This window comes from Anabrus simplex, chromosome 6 (assembly GCF_040414725.1).
Source record: "Anabrus simplex isolate iqAnaSimp1 chromosome 6, ASM4041472v1, whole genome shotgun sequence".
NCBI lineage: Eukaryota > Metazoa > Arthropoda > Insecta > Orthoptera > Tettigoniidae > Anabrus > Anabrus simplex.
In genome coordinates, this window is record NC_090270.1 from 303248490 (window position 1) to 303270446 (window position 21957).

At 37.8% G+C, this 21957-nt stretch overlaps 1 protein-coding gene across 10 annotated transcripts in view; it reads left to right on the plus strand.

Moving 5' to 3' along the window:
• Alh (Alhambra) overlaps nt 1-21957 on the plus strand; it is a 338473-nt gene that overhangs the window by 129398 nt on the left and 187118 nt on the right. For 9 of the 10 annotated variants that reach the window (XM_067150502.2, XM_067150503.2, XM_067150504.2 and 6 more), the window contains one exon: nt 11455-11907. The exons of the other annotated variant lie outside the window; for it this stretch is intronic. In XM_067150502.2, the coding sequence (XP_067006603.2) occupies nt 11455-11907 (453 nt within the window). The remainder of the gene's footprint in view (nt 1-11454; nt 11908-21957) is intronic. 10 annotated transcript variants of the gene reach the window in all.

The following is a 21957-nucleotide window of genomic DNA, read 5'->3' on the forward strand; positions in this document are numbered from 1 at the left end:
AAATTCATTAGATTTAAGGCTTCAGTATTCTTCAGTTGATGAAAGGTCCCATTCTCCCATTTCCTAGGCCAAAGCTCAAATTCTACCTTAGTACACTGAAGGTACCGTATGTCAAATCTCAAGAAATATTTAGAATCAAATTTGAACATGTGAAGAATTTTTGTAAGAAAGTAGTGGACAGTTTTATGGAAAAACAGTGCGTATTGTTTTTAGTGTATTTTTAAACAGTTCAGAAAGGACATGGGTTCATTCATTTTAAATTAATAGACAATAATAATTATGTATTTTAATTAGATACGAGATGCTATGGCTGAAGAAGTTTTAAATTAGACGAAACATGTACCAAAGAATGTATAACATATTTTAACATTGAATGTGTTCTCACTTGTAAAGTGAAGTGTATTGATTGGGTGGACCATTAAACCTAATACTAGTTCTTATGCAAGTAACTGTGTCGATATGGCCACACGGAAGTCTGTGTAGTAGGGTTTACTGCACTCTGACTGTGAAAAAGTACAGTACACTACAAATGAATTGAAAAGACATATGTCTAGAAGATATTTTTCTATACCCTTTGACTGTTCGCCTCATGATAGAACAAATGGCAGTGACCTGGTCTTGTAAATCTACTCCCTTCATCCCATCTTGGTATTCAAGGACCAGTTTTGGTAGTTTTACTTCTTCCCGTGGCACTTGTCTACTCTTTCTTCTGAGTTTTCCTATTGATGTAATATTTGCTGTTGTGTGTTTTGAAGAAAGGAAATGAATATCTTTGTTCTCTTGAGGCACAAAATGTTGTTGGATGACCATGTTTGGTATTCACCTCTTTGTAGTACTTGAGTGCTTTCTACAGAACCGAAGGTTTTTTGTTGAATTTCAAGGCCAGAGGAGTAGATGGAGGAACTTAAAGAATGGCCTTCCACGAGAGAGTGTGCTAGCACCTATACTTTTCAACATCTACACCAATGATCAGCCTCACCCACAAGGGACAAAGAGCTTTATTTATGCAGACGATGTTGCTCTGGCAGCTCAAGAGGAAACGTTTGAACTAGCTGAAGAGAAGCTCTCCCATGCTCTACAAATTCTAAGTGGTTATTACCAAGAGAGCAAACTAAAACCATACACATCAAAAACACAAGTCTGTGCCTCCCACCTAAAAAATCGACAGGCAGCGAGAAAATTGCAAGTGATTTGGGAAGGTAAAATATTAGAACACTGCTTCACTCCCAAATATCTAGGAGTAACTCTTGACCAAGCACTAACGTATAGAACACACTGTCTGAATACCAAAAGGAAGGTATTTGCAAGGAACAGCATTATCCGGAAATTATCAGGTTCAACCTGGGGAATGCATCCTTTCCTTGTAAGAACATCAGCAATAGCCCTCTGTTATTCAGCAGCAGAATACGCCTGCCCTGTCTGGTGTAGATCTAGTCATGCTAATCAAGTGGATGTCTCCTTAAATGAAACCTGCAGACTCATTACAGGACGTTTGACATCTATACCACTTGATAAAGTTTATTGTCTGGCAGGTATCCCACCTCCAGATATTCACCGTGAGTGTGCATCCAGACTGGAGAAATCTAAAGTGCGCGGCTGTGAGCTTGCATCCAGGAGATAATGGGTTCGAATCCCACTGTCGGCAGCCCTGAAGGTGGTTTTCCGTGGTTTCCCATTTTCACACCAGGCAAATGCTGGGGCTGTACCTTAATTCAGGCCACGGCTGCTTCCTTCCAACTCCTAGGCCTTTCCTATCCCATCGTCGCCATAAGATCTGTGTCGGTGCAACGTTAAGCCCCTAGCAATAAAAAATCTAAAGCACTGAACCTGACGACCCATACGTTATATGGGTACCATCCAGCAATCCAATGGCTTGAATCAAGGAAAAGCTTTCTCCATACAACTGAAAGCCTCACTGAGTCACCATCGAACTTCGGAGTGAATTCATGGCGTTCCAGATCCAGCCACCTTGCAGGATGGATGACGCCTTCCGAAAGACTTCCTCCAGGCCACGAGGAAAGCTGGTCAATGTGGAAGACGTTCAGGAGTTGGAAGAACAAAGACCAACATGGGAAAGTGGGGTTTTGTTTGTGACATCCACTCTATGTGAATGTGGTGAAGATCAGACAATGAGCCATCTTCTTGTTTGTAACTTGTGTCCAACTACTTGCTCTTTCCAGAATGTGATCGATGCTACCAACGAAGCATGTAAATTAGCCGCTTATTGTTCACTCCACATTTAATTAATTTTGTATTTATGTAGAGCTTAAATCACATCTTTACCGGCCATAATCAGAAATGATTAATGATTATAGTACCAGATTTGTTATTGTCCTGTATAATTTTAAGTATAATGTATGTTTCTGACACGATTAAATAAATAAATAAAGTACTGTAGATGAAATATCAGGTGGTGTTTGGTTTCCATTAACCCTTTTACAAAGGTCTGGAGACATGTACCATTTGTCAGGGTACAGAGTGTGGTCTTTGTATAACTAATTTTAACACATGCTCATAACAACATTAGTGCTTGCAGGTAAGGAAGAGTCTGTCATATCATTTCCTGTATATACATATGAAGGGTGTTGCAGTAGCCCATGTTTGTATCGCAAATTTTATATATCTTTATGCCAAATCTGGCCCTCTTATTACCCCAGAAACTTACCACAAAATTTCATGAGGGATTCATCTAAGGCAATGTTTTCTGACAGTTCAAACAAGGAAGAAAATGTGTCAGAGAAGTGTGAAATTATGTGCCTAATTTACCTCAGTTTGTCACTAGCATCACTTGAAACGTCATCAGTAAAGTGTAGGAAACGAGAAATGAGGAGAAATCTTTACCTGCTCATTATTTTTGGAAAGATAGGAGTTCCAATACACCAGTATAAATGGTTATGTGTGTTCCGAACCTGGGACATCAGGATACACAAAGCAAAGTATGCCTTTATTTCATCCTCCATTGTGTTAAGCCATTTCTCGTCACCTTTTTGCTTTTTCCCATTCTCATCTGTTTAGTTGCTTCTGAGCATAATTATTTGTTTCAGTAGCAATTCCAAAAAATAATGGGTCCATATAGTCCTAAGGACGAAGAGCTCTGATGGAGCTTTGGCCGTATATTTCTGAAATAAAAACTCTGAAACACCTCTGTGAGCTGTAAAGAGGTGAATGACAGGATTATTATCTCCACTTATCCACACCCAGTCATCCTGTTTCGCACATTTTGGTTGTGGAGCCTGGAGCGAAGGTTTTGCTTGTCATCTCTCTCTGAGTCTCTAGTGGTACATACATTTCCTGACTCATTTACACTATTTACACTCAACACTTCCTCATACAAATTATCGTCTTGTAATTCCTGAAGATCTTCACTTACACTATCGTCGGAATCACTATCTAAAACAGTATCTATTACCTTTAACTCCTCATATTCGGAAACGTGTGCACTGCTACTTATCTTGTTGACTACTGGCTTGAAAGGAATTTGTAATATTTCCGAGTCACCCTATACACATGGTGTAAAGGTCAAACAAGGGGAAACTTTGAGATACCCTCGCCTCAACCTTCTAGTATACGAAAATCTTAACACAAGAGCCATCTGTTACAAACTGGGTAGACTACAGGAAGATATCCGAGCATTGGCAATGCACAGGCCCAGCTTGTCATCGGAGTTGTAGGCCAATGTGCTCGTAAGCGGGCGTGCCTTGTCATCCGAGTTCATTGAGTTAAGAATACCTTATATTCTCCTCTTTCTTCCTCTGTATCTGCTCGTATCCCAACATCATTAACGCCTAGCACATCCAGATGCATCCTCTTTGCTAACTCGGCCAGTTCCACTTTCTTTCATAACCCCCATTAATATTGATAACACCCGTCAGGTTCCATTTTAAAGTAAAAAATTTCATTGTTCCGTATTGAAGAATATTACAGTTAAAATTGAAATAATTGATAAAGAGATTCAACCTATTCAGTACAATTTTATTCGACAAGTTGTTTTCATATTTTTGTTGCGTATGACCTGATACATAGAGAAGTAGGTGTATATCCAGGATTAAAACTTGGAAGTGATAGTATCAGCGAACTATTAGACCTGGTGGTCCGTTATGGTCTAGTCCATCTTTTCATTGGTCATGCTATAGATCTTTTTCCATTGGGCACATATTGTGGGATTTCAGTATTTTTCTTCTGTTCATTCTCCCAATTTCTCTCTTCCACTTTTATCTTCAAGTGTCTGTGTACTGAAGCACAATTTCAATTCTTGAAGAGAAATTGTTATTTTTAAAACTTATCAATTAACTGAGTGAAAATAATCAGTTTTATTAATTTAGTTACATAAAGATTAAGTGTTGGAAAGAAATAATCACATGTCAAGTCATAAATAAATAGATAAACAGGAGGAACAAGAAATGGAGCACAAAATAGGATGAAGATAAAGGCAGGTCGATATGTGAAAAGGGAGCATCAGAGAAAGGAGACAAGGACAAACATGAAAACACAAAAAGACAAGGACAATCTCCATATCTTCATGCATTGCCATTGGTGAATAGATAGGCTCAATCCCAGATCTTCTACATCCATCTCTTCTCAGTCCCCATTGTGCTCGTAACTGTTTCCCAGCCTTATCAGTGGGGTGGGCATCAACACTCTTTGAGGGGCCAACTTGACAGATCTTCGTTCTTGATGCGGGAAGTTCAGGATAAGAAGAAAGCCCGTTAAGTGCAGGAAAAATATTTATGCATACTGTAAACATGACTACTGAACAAGGATTTCTCTTGTCGGATTTCTTTCATGATTTTGTATCTTCAATGACAAAGTTTGTTACTGACTGAAATATTTTAGAGATGCTTATACCAGTGCTTTTTAAGTAAGTACAAACTTTTCTTGTTTTAAGGAACATTATACCGGGTGAGTTGGCCGTGTGGTTAGGGGCGTGCGGCTATGAGCTTGCATCCGGGAGATAGTGGGTTTGAATCCCGCTGTCGGGCAGCTCTGAAGATGGTTTTCCGTGGTTTCCCCATTTTCACACCAGGCAAATGCTGGGGCTGTACCTTAATAAAGGCCATGGCTGCTTCCTTCCAACTCCTAGGCCTTTCCTATCCCATCATTGCCATAAGACTTATCTGTGTCAGTGCGACATAAAGTCACTAGAAGAAGAAAAAAGAAACAACATTATTTTGAAAACATTTTCTCTTCCTTGGATCCTACACACAAAGTTTCAAAGAAAGAATTTACCAAGCAGGAACTTGGATCCTACACACCAAGTTTCAAAGAAAGAATTTACCGAGCAGGAAATCATAAGGAGGGTCTCGAAAGAGGTAGATGGATACAATGGAGGAGAGTATAGAATGAAGGAGAGGAAATACTGAAAGCAGAAAGAAGGTGGTGGAGACACAGGCAGCGATGGAGGTCTGTGATTGGTAACCTGACCCAGGAGAGAACTGGAATTCTGGAATACATCGGCAAGGTGAGCTGGATTTCTGGTCAAACGACTATAACATTATTAACACTCCTGCACTTTAGTCTATCTACAGGGGTCTGCTTGAAGGAGCTCTGTCTGTTTGTGTGTTGTTATATTTCATCCAAAATTTAAATTTTTTTATCCATTCGTGCCCTTTTGAAAATTTAGTTATTAGAGGAATCAACGATGTTTGAAATATCTCTGGGCATTGTCAGCAACAAAGAAACATAACAACAAGCATGTATGCGCGTGTCTTATCAACTGTTATGTTTAATCGCTTATTGACAGTTACAAGGAAGGAAGGATGTTTGAAATTCCATAACAAGCTCCAAAGAGGAGGCAAGCTTCATACACACTATCATCTATGTAATTGAATTGTTAGCTGAGAAATATCATACCAAGATGTGCAATGATGTCATTGTCACTAGATTGTGTTCATGTGCACTTAGTGTGATTCTATGATATGAAAAACTTTGTAAGGTGGGTATGTAAGTGCCAATTAGATGCGAGTCCTACAAACATGTTCGTAATCTATTAGGCATTTTTATACCAAAGTAACTATAATATTTGTGACACATAATGGTTGAAGATACGGTTTTATGTCATTTATGTAGACCCTGATACAAATTTATTCAAGAAAAGGTCCAAATATCAAAATCAGATTCAAAAAATGTTTTTATGTCAGTATAATGTTTGTTATTTCTGTTTAATTTCAAAGGATAACTAGTCTGTTTATGAAGCACCCTTGGTCTTGTTTCTGCTTTGTTTGTGCGCAGAATATCACCGTTATGTCTCAACATTCGTCTTTTAGCACATGGCATTTACTGTGGCAGAGATAATTGAGAAGCTTCAAACTCTAGATTTGCCAAATATTCTTGGTGCTGATGTTCAATCAATCAATACTGATCTGCATTTAGGGCAGTCGCCCAGGTGGCAGATCCCTATCTGTTGTTTTCCTAGCCTTTTCCTAAATGATTTCAAAGAAATTGGAAATTTATTGAACATCTCCCTTGGTAAGTTATTCCAATCCCTAAGTCCTCTTCCTATAAATGAATATTTTCCCCAGTTTGTCCTCTTGAATTCCAACTTTATCTATATATTGTGATCTTTCCTACTTTTATAAATGTCACTCAAATTTCTTCGTCTACTAATGTCATTCCACGCCATCTCTTCGCTGACAGCTCGGAACATACCACTTATGGAAAATTCTAAATTCCCATGGAGGGAATTAGATATTTTTCAACAATAGAGCATGTCAAAAACATATCAGATGTAAGGCTTTTCAGGCGTTTGCTCTATTAAACGGGTAGGGTCTGACACATCCCACTCTGATGAGTCTAGTGTCAGACCTAAGACGAAACGCTGGTTAACAGAGCAAATGCCTGAAAAGCCTTACATCTGATATGTTTTACATACCACTTAGTCGAGCAGCTCTCCTTCTTTCTCTCAATTCTTCCCAGCCCAAACTTTGCAACATTTTTGTAACGCTAGTCTTTTGCCGGAAATCACCCAGAACAAATCGAGCTGCTTTTCTTTGGATTTTTTCCAGTTCTTGAATCAGGTAATCCTGGTGAGGGTCCCATACACTGGAACCATACTCTAGTTGGGGTCTTACCAGAGACTTATATGCCCTCTCCTTTACATCCTTACTACAACCCCTAAACACCCTCATAACCATGTGCAGAGATCTGTACCCTTTATTTACAATCCCATTTATGTGATTACCCCAATGAAGATCTTTCCTTATATTAACACCTAGATACTTACAATGATCCCCAAGAGGAACTTTCACCCCATCAACGCAGTAATTAAAACTGAGAGGACCTTTCCTATTTGTGAAACTCACAACCTGACTTTTAACCCCGTTTATCAACATATTGCCTGCTGTCCATCTCACAACATTTTCGGTTATGTTGCAGTTGCTCACAATCTTGTAACTTATTTATTACTCTATAGAGAATATCATCATCCGCAAAAAGCCTTACCTCCGATTCCACTCCTTTACTCATATAATTTATATATATAAGAAAACATAAAGTTCCGATAATACTACCTTGAGGAATTCCCCTCTTAATTATTACAAGGTCAGATAAAGCTTCACCTACTCTAATTCTCTGAGATCTATTTTCTAGAAATATAGCAACCCATTCAGTCACTCTTTTGTGTAGTCCAGTTGCACTCATTTTTGCCAGTAGTCTCCCATGATCCACCCTATCAAATGCTTTAGACAGGTCAATCACGATACAGTCCATTTGACCTCCTGAATCCAAGATATCTGCTATATCTTGCTGGAATCCTACAAGTTGAGCTTCAGTGGAATAACCTTTCCTAAAACCGAACTGCCTTCTATCGAACCAGTTATTCATTTCACAAACATGTCTAATATAATCAGAAAGAATGCCTTCCCAAAGCTTACATACATGTCAAACTTACTGGCCTGTAATTTTCAGCTTATGTCTAGCACCCTTTCCTTTATACACAGGGGCTACTATAGCAACTCTCCATTCATTTGGTATAGCTCCTTCATGCAAACAATAATCAAATAAGTACTTCAGATATGGTACTATATCCCAACCCCTTGTCTTTAGTATATCCCCAGAAATCTTATCAATTCCAGCCGCTTTTCTAGTTTTCACCTTTTGTATCTTATTGTTTGTATTGGACCTCCTGAAGGTGTAGCTCAGATGAAGATTTGGGCGTCACTTCTCCGGAAGTATGGCACCCCTCTGAAGATACTAGGACCAATGCGATATTCTGGCTTGTGAGAGATGCAAGTTCTAATTTACAGATATCGCTTTGCTGAATATCACAAATACTCTAAAACGAATATTGTGAACATATTCCGATTTTTTAACTTTGTGACTATATTCAAACATTAGTTGAAATAGGTTATTGAAATGTAAAGAAATTCAATTTATCATTATCAACTACATTTATAATCAAAATATCCTTTTGTGGTATTCTTACAGGATCCGTGACCAATGGGAACTTACGTACCCACTCCCATATTGCGTGAAGAAAACTATATTTGCAAAAATTACTCTTAAATATATCTCATTTTGAGTTAATAAAATGATTGTCACTCTAAAAATCTAAATAAAAAGTTCCAGGCATAAATAAGGTAATATTCAAATGAAAGGAATCATCAGAATATAAAGAACTGTGAGCATATGATAAGTAAATCCACCTTGGACATACTTCTATAACTAAAATGGGAAATAATTCTTAAAAATAAATTCTGAAAGGCAAAAATGTGTTTATGGAGTGTTACCGATGTTATTAAGGTACTTGTCATAACGGGACACCAATTTTTGTATACCTTCGTCATAGAATGCTGCCGCCATTGATGTTAAGCCATCCAAAGCAGAGAGGGTGACAAAATTGTGTACCACATGCCCTCACGAATATTTGCTTCAATCGCACTCAGATTATCATCTGTGACAGCAGATGGTTGGCCACACCGTGGGACGTAATTCACATGTTGACAACCTTCATTGAACATTTGAAGTCATTTCCTGACCATTTCATCCGTCATTCTACTTCTACCATACACTTGACACACGTGGCAATGAATTTTAGCTAGTTTAATGTTTCATGCATTCAAGAAACAAATCGTGGACCATATTTCACAGTTGGTGGGTGTTCTAATGTCTTGAACCTTTTAAACACTTACTACAAGATGGCCACACTATATGACTGTCTCCAATGTTGCATGTGACATGTCAATAGATAAAGAAGCCATTACGCATGCTTAGTATCACAACCGCAGTGTTGCACCAGAAATACACTAGAGTCCCGTTAATCCGAAAGTTCGGTTAATCTGAACTGAAATATTCATTTTTTTTAAATATCCTTAATGAAATGAAAGAACATATTATAGAATGAAGATTTACTTGCATTTTATTAGTCATATTTTACAAGAATAACTTAATGGAAACATAATTACTCATCATAAACCATCTATCACTGGTCGTTTATCTTTACAAAGTGTGTTAGTTTCTTTTGTCGTAGTGACTGGAACCTACTCGAAGATGCAGTGTTAAACCAGCGTCTCATAAACATCACATCAGTAAACACTAAAGAATGGACATTTCAAATTTCGGATTAACGAGACTCTACTGTATAGGGAAATGTGCCTTTTGTTTTCCATAAATATTAACCGCTTAACCAAGTATTTATTTTTCACGAGTGGAGTGATTTATTTTGGTAATTTCTCTCTCCTTTAAGCATGAACATTTTTTCACTAGGGCAAAGTAACATGAAACCTTAAAAATGTCTCACTCTCTCTCTCTCTCTTGCTTGAAAGTGATTCATACAACTATCGGACAGTATGCCAAGATGCATATAAGCGGTTAACGTAAAGCGGTTATTGAGTTTGCTTTTATACTTTCATAAAAGAGATTTTGTTTGTGTAACTTCTTTAGCATTTGAACTCGGTATCATTAATTGAAATATTTTATTACCCTTTAAACATAAATGCAGTACAATGTCCATAATCCAGCCATTCAGAAGTCCGGTACATCTTGTAAGTCAGCCTTTTATTTCGTTTGGCGTACTATGTTAAAACATCCGTATTTGAATTGTGACTCATTGTAGTTTGGCCTTTCAAACCATCCACTATCGCCTTTGTTGCCATTTCCTTGGATTATTGTTACGACACGTATGGTAAGACATAACAAAGCGATATCAGCCTTTAGTACTTTTTGAGGTACATGCCATTGATTCCAAGGGTGTTTTTTTTTAAAGAGAATACAAGAAGTAGCCTTCAAAACACCTCTTCACGTAAAGAAACAAACTACAGTTGACAGTTTTATTTCTGAAAATAATATGTGGGCTGTTTTCCTTTCTCAAAATACAGTGTGCAATGTTATGTTCATTCTAGTGGGTTTTTTTTTTTTTTTTTAGTTATTACCTTAAATATCACCAGTGTGTACCCAACGTATACTGCATACAATATTAAGCAAAGTGTACATAAATTACCTAATCGTTTTGAAAATGTACAGTACATTCTCCCCTCCGTGAAACCAAAAGAAGTTATATAGCTTATAAAACCCTATAATCCAGCTTTTCCAGTAATCCGACACCTTTCCATTTCTGAGGGAGCTGAGTCACTGAGATTGTACTGCACTTAATGAAAAAATTAGGAAAAGGATTTAATGTTCTGTGGAAAAACATTTTCCTTTACAGTACTGTACTTCATCATTACTTGAAATACGAGAATTCTTAGGGGCTTGTATTCACATGATGTGGATTTTTCATTAGCATAGGAACTGACATTGGTTTTTCCTTGATTTTCTGTTGCTGCCATCATGTTCCAGGTACTGTATAGTAATTAAAGTTTTCATGGTAAGTATGAAAAGTAATAAGAGAATTACTCTAATGAAGATTGCAAGTTGTAGAGCTTATGATTACAGTAGTTCAATCTCATTCTCAAATGTTCAAAAATTTCATTAGGGGTAATTTTCCAATCCATCAGAGTGATCTGGTATTTTCTTTAATTGTCCTTTATTTGCAACCTTCAGTAGTGCTGCTGTTTATCCTTTCAACCCCCATCACTGCACCACTTCTTGAAAAATGCGGCTGGGACCAGTATCAGAAATTACTGATACTCTTGCTCAGTGGGACCACAGCATTATTTGAAAAACATTTGTTTTCATGTTTATCAAAAAGAAAGAAACCTAATATCGGGAGTAATACAGAACTGGAGTGGTGACTGTAAGCGTGCATAGATTTAAAAATATTTTTGAAAAACATTTGTGAGGTGCTCAAGACTACACTAGCCATTATGTCGAGTGTTGAATTTGAGCTTTTCCTAACTAATGTTTTCAAATATTTTAGTCTTGTATGCTTTTGTCTTTGTATTTGTATTGCATTTCATAACCAGTTTTCACTCGAATATTGTAGTTACTTGTCTTGAAACGAGTCAGTTGAATTATTTTATATTTTAAGTTCAGTTCGAAGTAAGTTGCCTACGTTAGCTAGTGATACTATATTGATTGCAGGTCTCAGTCTACAGAGAAAGTGGAAAAGGGCCGCAACAAGAAGCGAGGCAGTACGGGGGTTAATAACATTACTACCACCACAACAACCACCACTTCTACCACCATCGCTAGCATCACTACCTCAACACCCACTACTATCATTACTACTGCTGCTGCAACTCCTATCACAACTATAACCACCACTACAACTCCTGTTACCACATTTGCCACCACAGCCACCACTTGTGCTACTTCTAGTATCTGTAACTCCACTACTACAATCACCACCACTGCTAAACGATGCAGTCGTAGCAGCCACAACACCCCTCCTCCGGTCCCACTGCCCACAGTGAAGGACTCTCCTCCTAGTAGCCCGGGCTCTGAGACCGCTTCAATGACCTCTGGTGGCCGACGAAGTAGGAACAAGAAGAGTAATGGTGCCAGAGACATGAGGGAAGAAAAAGACGTTAAGCTGTGAGTTAAATTCTGCATTTCTGTATTGACCGCAGCAAATGATATACCTTCTGGCATGTTTGCTAACAAAGTAGTGCTTGCAGGAATGTTGTAGATGTCTACTGGGTGGAAATTGATTTATTTCTTCTTTACAGACTTCTAAACCATGCCTTTTTGCATTGTTTGCATGTGTGGCTATTGGGTGTAGGTTTTTAGAATGGTTATTAATCTGTGATTTAGCGTTGTGCATTAGAATTTATATCATTTGCAAAGGAACTGCAAAAATGATCTTGATACATCTGTGGTTATGTTATTGTGGTGTAATTATTTGGCAGTAGCCTGGGCCATTCTCGAACACTGTTTCTGTTAGCATTGCATCCAAACAAATATTAATGATTGTAAGTAGTTTCTTGAGGAATATTGATACAGAATCTTCACCTTTGTGTCCATGGTAAAATTTCTACAAAACATTGCCTCCGGAATCAGTACTCCTATCAAGTAAATGTTGAGCTGGAATTAAGAAGTACTGATTGTATATGCCACCACACCCCACAGAAAGATACTATTGGTAATTTGTTACTTGTAATTCCTGTATGAATTCAAGAAAATAAATTCGCTTGTTAATTTTATTTTTTGTGATACTACTTTGAAACTTATAGATCATTCATATTTACAAATATTTAGTATCTGCTAAGTCATGGATTGATTGTGGAAAGAAATAGTTATCTCTTGTACAAACTTACTGTTTCCTGTGATCAATCTTGGAAAGACAATATTGTCGGTAGTTGCCTCCTTACTGGAACTTTTGTGTTACTGTTTTTACCTCCCACTAACTATTTTTGTGGTTTTCGGAAATGTTGAAGTGCTTCAATGTTTTCCTGTAGGAGCTCTTTCACGTATGGTAAATATACCAACTCGAGACTGGAGAATTAGAGCACTTTCTAATATCACCAGACTGAGTCGGGATTTAACCTGGCAACTTGAGCTTCGAAAGCCAGCACTCTACCATCTGAAAAACTCAGCGTGGCTTTACAGTTTTCGTCAACTGTGTGGTAAATTTTCTCAGATTCAATCGTTTATTCGTTGTCACTTACCAGTTCTGTAAACTCTTGTTAGTGAGGGAGAGAGAAAAATGTACTTTGTTTTGCTTGTCTACTAAATGTTCAAACGAAAAGTGAAGAGAAGTTTGTTAATATACTGGCGGACAAAAAAAAGTGGATCGCTTTAATTCAAGAGCAAAAACTGTATTTATTTATCGTAAGCTTTGCTTATTTTCATTCATACAACATATTATAAATTGAAGTTAAACAATGCTCTGCATACCTCATACTGATCATTGAAGTTATTTTGTTGAAGTTCATCCAGAAAGTTTTTAGATGCTGTGATTTATGAAAATGTCTTTACCTTAAATTAACATTGTTCTACACTGAGCAAACTTATAAACATACTACTGAAAGTTTTCCTGATGACACTGTACACTTATATTGCCTTTTTATACCCCTAGTGATGATTACGGCCCCCATCTTACGCAGCATGCTAGCTAGAAGGTCCTGGATCATTTCCTGGGGGGGATGAGCATTCGCCTTTCATTGAGGTTGTTAAAGTTGCGACACCAGACATTACGGCCAAGCATGTCTCATAGGTGTTCTGTGGGGATTGAGGTCTAGACTGTAAGCTGGCCATTCAATGGTTTGTATCCTGACGTTCCTTAGATATTCCATCACACAGTGAACGCCATCGAGGCGTACATTATCATGCATCAGGATGAAATTTTCACCAACTAAGGGAGGGTAGGGGATTACATGCTCTGTTAACACCTCTATGATGTAACGGTGCGCATTCAGAGCACCTCCATCGATGAAAAGAAGTTCCGTCTGGCCCTCAAAGCTGATATCAGCCCATACTGTGATGGAGCCACCCCCAAATGGTGACCTCTCGGAGATGTTACAAGGTGAATATCGTTCCCCACACCTTCTGTGCACTCTCTCTACCATCAGGTGACCGGAGGCAAAATTGTGACTCATCTGTGAACAGTACCATTGACCACTGCTCCATAGTCTAATTCCAATGTTGAAGCGCTGTGTGGGGTGGTAAGCTGTGGATCAGTTGCAGGTCTTCTTGAGATCACATTGGCCTCTTGAAGTCTTTGTTTGACAGTCCTCGCAGTTACAATGACATTTCTTACTGCTTGAGTAGTATTTCTGGCTAGAACGGCGGTAGTTTGGCATTCTGACCTATAGTGTACAACACTCCATACAAAACTTTTCACAAAGTGCTTTCATACTTCCATGCTGATGGTCTTAGATGTTAGTAGACACTTCTTTTTTGAGAAAGCTTCCTTTGCCTTTGCAATCCTGACATTTACTTCTCTTGTACATTTTCCATCAGTTGTAATCAGACTTCCTAGATATTTGAATTCCTTTACTTAATCTTTTTTTTTTTTTTTTTTTCTCCATACATCAATACATTGACAATTTGTTCATTATTCTTCTTTTCATCCATTCTCATATACCACACTTCTCTTTTTCATTTTCAGTTATCAGTGCTATATCATCTGTAAATTATATGGTACTGTACAATTTGCCATTAACTTGTATGCCATGATTGTTGGTACCTAGCTAATCATTCCTTTATGGCTTTTTCTATATAGATGTTAAAAATGGTGATAGTCCACATTCTTGTCTTACACCCTTTTCCAATTTTTGCTTCCACTCTTTGTTTGCCTATTAATGTTATCTCTTTGTTGTAAAGATGGTAGAGTATTCTTCTGTCCCTGTAGTCTATTTTCAACTTTCTTAGAATTTCAAACAGCAAATTCCAGTTTACATTATCACAGTCTTTCTCTATATCAACGAACGCAATTATCATTGATCTGCCTCATTGTAGAGATTTTTCTATGATTATTCTAAGGCGTAGAATGCCTTATGTGTGCCTCTTCCCTTCCTAATTCCAAACTGTTCTCCTGAAATATTATCATTTATCTTCCTCTCTATCTGGTGGTTAGATAATTCGAGTTATGATTTTAGAGGCATGGGGGAGGAGGCTCAGTGTTCTATAATCTTCACACGTCTGTGCTCATGTTTTTTTTTGGGATAGGACTGAGGATAGTTTGCTTGAAATCTTTTGGGATTCCTCCTGTCATGTAGATTTACTTTAATAGCTTCTAGAGATTGTCTTTGGCTGTATCTCCTAAGGCCTGTAAGATCTCTGCAGAGATTTTATCTGGTCCTGAAGCCTTTCTGTGTATTAATCTTGTGATAGCCATATCAAATTCTTCTCTGCTTGTTGGTGGTCCTAACTCATCAACTTCCACTTTACAGGACATTTGTATAGCTAATATCTTGGTAGTGTTCTTGTGTGTACTTCTTCCACTGTAACACTACTTCATTTTCTTCAGTTAGGGCTTCAGCATTCTTAATCCATATGATATTCAACACTTTCTTTTTTGATCCAAATTGTTTCTGTATCTCAGTGATATGCTCTCTCGCTATTACCTTTTTTTTTTTTTGTCCGTCTTTGCACTGCTTTTCTTAACCATTCTTCTCTTATTCTATTTGCTTCTCTGTTTATCTTATTCTTCAGTCTTGCACTTTCTTCCTGGTTTCCTGATAATTGTATCCAAGTATCCTAAAATGTTGAAAGTGCTCCAGCATGAAGCAGCCACAATAGCTTTACCACTGACTGTAATATGTCCACAGGACAGTTTAGACAATGAAATAGATGCACAAGGTCTTGAAGTAACCCCAACTTTTGAGTGTGATCGTTGTTCTAAGCATTCCAGTTCTTATCCTATTAAGGGTTTCTTTACAGGCCATGACTGCGAAGTACTGTATGTGTTGAAGTCTCTTCTGTTGGCCAATTTCAGTCAGATATTGTGGACTGTATTGATTCTTAAGAACAACCGAAAAGTAGGTAATACAGGGACAATTCATCGAGGCAGTTCTGCAGCGTGGATTCTACTTCCCAAAATGACACGGACCGAGTTCCAACACCAAGATCATCAGCAAATAGGAAATGACTGGTATTCAGTCCTATAGGTTGATCATTATTGTAAATATAGGAGAGAATTGGTTCAAGGACACTACCCTGTGGGAGACCATTTTTCTGGTTCCTCCAGCAACCTTCTTTACCTTTGAAGTGTCACTTTGAATCTTCTGTTCAGAACAAGCATTGAATGCTTCTGGTAAGTAGAAGTCTTCTATCATTTTAAAGAGCTTGTGGTTGATCGTATCGCAAGCAGCAGTCACATGATATAGATGGCCTCCACGGTATGCACTAGCCAGCGTCTTGGTAGGTGTGCTAGGTACCAACTGATGAGCCCAGCCTAACACACGGGGGCGAAACGCTGGCAACCAGGAATGAGTTAGCTGGAAAATTTACAATGTCCAATAACGGACCATTTATATTGGTATTATAGTAGCAGTAAGGTCGACAAAAACAGCACGAGTTACAAGGTCCTTCAAGTTTTTTTTTATACCCTTGAAATGAGTAGCTTTTCTAAAAATCTGCTCTTTTCAGGATAAAATGAATCAGCTGTCATAGTGATGTCACTGAATGTTGAGCACCATCTTCTGAGAAACACAGTATCGGTTGGCGTAGCTTCTGCTTGCAGCTCGACGTAATGCGATGCTGCGTCTATCCCTGCCGATCCCTCCGTGCGGGTCATCACTAGGACAGTCCCTTCAGGAAATTCTTTATCGCCACTGTCTTCAGCAGGTTCACTTATCATTTCTGTGACTTAATAATTGGTTAACATAACTACATGTAGGCTGTGGGTACACTGTTTGCAATGACAGTCACCCTGTGACTGTTTATTTTTAATGACAGCTGTCACTGGATGATGGTTATATTTTCAGATGGGAATTCATAAATCAAATGACCACACGGCCTCATTTAATGAAGGAACAAGCGAGGAAACAGTATGCATTTTCGTCATAATCATCATAATCATTATCTTCCTTCCAAGTACTGGGCCAAGTATCCAGTTACGGTGTTGCATTTTTTCTCCTTCGCTTCATCGGATGTTCCGCAGATCTTTTTTCCCTTCCTTGGTAGCATAGGATCTCCTGTTCCAGTTATCTTGGTGATCACAGACGTAATTGATTATTGGTTTCACAATCAATTCCTTAGGCCAGTATTACACCATCAAAGAACTTGGATTCAAATAACTTGGATCAAAGAAATTGGATCAAAGAAATTGAATAATCTTTGATAATAAAACTGGGATGAAAACCATCTTGGATCAGTCTTTGACTAGTTTCTCCATGTTCTATTTGATCAAAGATTTAGTAATAAAGGTGAAAGATAACATGGCAAAAGTGGCCAATAATTAAATTGGAGCGTCGCTGCAGTGAAACTGCTTATTGCATTGTTTGAAGAGAAAGATGCACTGTATAACATGAAGTCCACACATTATAAAACAGAGAATTGCAATTAAAGAAGTACAGCAATATGGCAAATGACCTTAAGGGTCATTACGATTGAAGATGTGGAAGAGGGGGGGGAAAAATTCTCAGTACCCAATACTTGGCTGAAAATATTAAGGTAATTGCTGATATTATTACATTTTTATTATCTATGCCTAGTGAATCTTAGTATTATAATTGCAAACATAAAATATCATCAGTTATCTTTATATTTTAAGCCAAGTATTGGATCCTGAAAACATTTATTTTTCTCACATCCTCTATCGTAATTCCCAAAATACGTGTAATATATTGTAAATATGTTTGGATGTGCTCCATTGGCAAGAAAACGAAGAGTTACTGCCAGTTGCTCTTCTAAACTTATAGCATTTGTCAAATGGGTACTTTGCTTCAGCATTAATGGAGCAACTTTCTCAGCTAACTTCTGAAATATGTCTATATCCATTCTTATGTATCTCCAGTATGAATCCAGGTCCTCGCTTTTCAAATTCATTCATTATTGTATTCACAATTCCCATTGAGCTTCTCCTCGCAATCCATGTCCTCACCCAAAATTTCAGACTTTTCTTAACATTATTCCTATAATTAATACTGCACACGCACTTCTCGGAAAGAAGTCTGCGGAGTTTGTCCAAGATATTTGATGTAGTGTAATAGCATATCTTTGATTACAACATGGCGTCAAACGTTGTTCAATTTATTTGATTAGAGTTGTTATCCAATTTCTTCGATAGTGTAATACCAGCCTTAAACACATTTTCATTTCTTTTATGATCCCATTTTGTATAGCCAGCTGTTTGGCACAAGAACTCGAAAAGAAAACAAAGTCAGTCTAAAGATACCTGTGTTTCTAATAGTGGTGTAGTAATATCTGTTCATTGTACATGAAAAAATACTAGTGATAGATGTATAAATAGGATTTTTGTATGTATTTTGTAAAATAATTTTTGCAAGACTGGTTTATATTACATGGAACCTCAAAGTAATCATGATCGAATTATCACGGCTCTACTGTATGTGTTGTAAATTTTGTGACTGTTATAAGATCTTACTTCTTATAGTTTCTGCTTGTTTTCATAAGAAAAGATATGTTTTGGTAACAGAGGAAATTGACCCAAGAGGTAAAAATGTAGTTAATAGTGCACGTGCAGTAGTAGTAGTAGTACTATCCCATGGTTGATAATTTTCGGTGCAACAGTTAGGTAAAGTGGGTCTTGAAGGGCAAAACTATCTCCAGTTGTGACAGATTTATGTTTTTTTTAAATTATCTCACAGCCCTTTGGCTATGTAATGATAGATCAGTGTGGAGGACTTGCCACTCTAGTTGTTCTGTGAACATGTGTATTCTGATGTGGTGAGTTGCTACCCTTCATTTATTTCCTTATTTTGTATCATGGCACTGTTAGTTAGATCTCCTACCTAAATATTATCAAGTCTAAATGTAGGAAATATTCACAGCTTCAGTGGTAGAATATTTCAAACGGAACAATTACTTTATTAGTTTCTTTGTATGTATTAGTATATAACGCTGACATCTTGTGTTATAAAACAGCTTACGAAATGATCAGTGTTCAGAATTGGCCCAGCTAACTTCTTTGTTTTATAAGGTTTTCTGCTGAATAATTTGCCTTCTGTTCTAATTAGTACATGCTGTATCTTTGTATGCCTCCATAAACTCAGAATTTCATTATTTTATTAAGTACTAGTATTTACTTTTGACGTTGCACATGTGGAACTCTGTGCACTTTGATATGAATTTCAAACAAAAGTACCTCATGTCTGTTTTACCCTGGGATAACAGCAGGGTTTCAGCACTCCATGTAAATTGCATGTGAAACTTATCAATGTGACTGTAGCTGGCAGAAGTGACACGTATGTTAGTCGCTTGAGCAGACAGCTGGGAGGAATGTGAGGACATTCGGACCTTGTGGATGCTTACCTGGTGCCACTGTTTGCCTCCCTCACCACACAAGTAGGAGGGGGGGGTAGATCTCAATTTTTTTCCAAATGTCCTGGTTTGTAAGCTCCAAGTCCTCCTTTGTGTAATTTTTCTGGAAAACTTTTAAGAGTTACAAAGAATGCACATTTTTGTAGGAAAATGAATTTAAATAATGTTTGAACACATGCAAGTTTAATGGTTAAATGGTTACAGTAAAACCTCCGTTTTCTGTCCCCTTTTTAACCATCACTTTCTTTTAACTGTCACATTGTTAGAACGTACTCTTCCCTCAGTTCCCCCTTCCATATCCAGCGATGTGACGAGTACAGCACAGTCTTGGACTTCATTGTTTACAACTAGCTCAGTAAGTGTGATTATTCATAGTATAACACCTGTTTTTACATAATTTTATTTGCATGAACGTTATTTTTTGCACTGAGCACTCCCCAGTTTGACTTGAATTGCTAAATTAGCTGAGAAATGTAAATGAGTAGTGTTGAGATTATCCCAGGAAATGGAAAGGTTAAAGTGATGCAAGAATTGCTCAAATTTATAGTATAGACCAAACGACGATCAATATTGGGTGTGATGCAGTGAAAATTGGAATCCCTATTTCGGAAATGCAAATTACCGATAGTAAAATGAAAGCTCGCAGAACGATCACTTGGACGCTGTGATATATCAATTACTAAGGAATTCCCTTTTGGGCCCAATAATAATTGCAAAAGATGTTGATGTAAATAACAAGCAAGCATACATAGACTGGCTAGATAAATTTTTGATGTCATGATGTGGGTGAGAAACTGAGTGCTTACAGTGCAGTGATTGGTGAAAACCAGAAAAAATTTTCAGAAAGCAGTAACTGGATAATATTTAGTCCGAGACCAAATCTACAACTGCCACTTTATTTAATTCTATTATCCATGTATTCTCATATTCATCACAGCCTTGGTACTGATAGAAATTTGAGGCTACTATCTTCATCATTGATTTGCGTGAACAATTTTAAATGCTGTTCTCATACTAACCAGGCTTTCATATTTCTTCAGCTACTAACTATGCATTCGAAGGAATCTGTAAAACATCTTAATTGTGATTTTGTTGTCATACATGTCCAATGATTCTGAAGAATATCTATAATAATGAGTGGTGGTGTAGATTTTACATCTCACTAACTACCTTGATGGTGTTTGGAGACTGATGTGCTGGAATTTTTTCCTGATGGAGTTCATTTACAGTACATGCCAGAAAATATTCCAGCACGAAGCTGGCATTTTTAGTACATTCAAATATAACTGGACTGAGTCAGGATTGTACCAACCAACTTGAACTCAAAAAGCCAGAAAGCCAGTGCCCTAGTGTCTGACCCACTAAGCCTAGCGGACTACATTATACATATTGTATGTAGTATCAGCAAATGCAAAGATACTTAATGCGTAGCATCTCAAAGATAAATAGTATGCTTATATAGAAATAATTTCAGTCATCTCCATGCTGTAAAAATGTTTGATTTTTTAATACATATATTGAAGGCATAATATGTGGGCAAAGAATATTATTAGCTAGTAATGAAGAGAAAATAACACACTCGTATCTTGTTAGCTCAAAATTGAAATCCCAACAACATAAATTAGATAAAACATACTAAGAGGTCAGTCATGAGAGCGTGGTGACTTTGAACATGGACTAGTCATTAGATGTCATGTGAGTAACAAATACATCAGGGACATTTTGACCCTTCTAAAGCTGCCCAAGTCGACTGTTGGCGATGTGATTGTGAAGTGGAAATGCGAGGGAATAACCGCAGCTAAACCAAGACTAGACAGACCTCATTTAATGACGGACAGGGACCGTTGAGCATTGCGCAGGGTGATTGTAAAAAATCTCAAGAAATGAGCGGAAGGAATCACTCGTGAGTTCCAAAGTGCTGCCACCAGTCCAGCCAGCACAATGACTGTGCATCCGAAGTTAAAAGGAATGGGGTACAATAGTTGAGCTGCTGCTCATAAGTCAAATATTTCTGTAGTCATTGCTGAGCGATGCTTTGGTGTAAAGAGTGACGTCACTGGACAACGGATGACTGGAAACGAGTGATTTGGAGTGATGAATCATGCTATATCCTGTGGCAGTCCGACGAAAGCATTTGGGTTTTGTGAACACCTGGAGAACATTACCTGCAATCATGTATAGTGCTAACAATGAAGTACGAGGAGATGGTGTTATGGTAAGGGGGTGTTTTTTGTGGCTATGGTGTGGTCCCCTTTTTGTGCTTAAGAAAACTCTAATTGTGAAAGAATATGAACACATTTTAAACCATTGTGTTCTGAGCGCAGTAGAGGACCAGTTTGGAGATGATGTTTGTATCAGCATGACAGTACACCATGTCATAAAACTGCATCTGTGAGGCAGTGGTTTGTAGACAATAACATTCCTGAAATGGACTGGCCTGTCCAGAGTCCCAACCCAAACCCAATGGAACACCTTTGGGAGAGTAAGAACGTCGACTTCACTCCATAGACTAGCGTCCAACATCACCTTCTCTGGTTTTGACTCTTGAGGAAGAATGGGCTGCCATTTCTCCATAGACATTCAGACACCTCATTCAAAGTGTCTCCAAAGGAATTAAAGCTGTCATAAAGGCTCAGGGTGGACCCACCCCATATTAATGTCCAATAATAGGGAATGTGGAGCCTCTGTGGCTCAGAC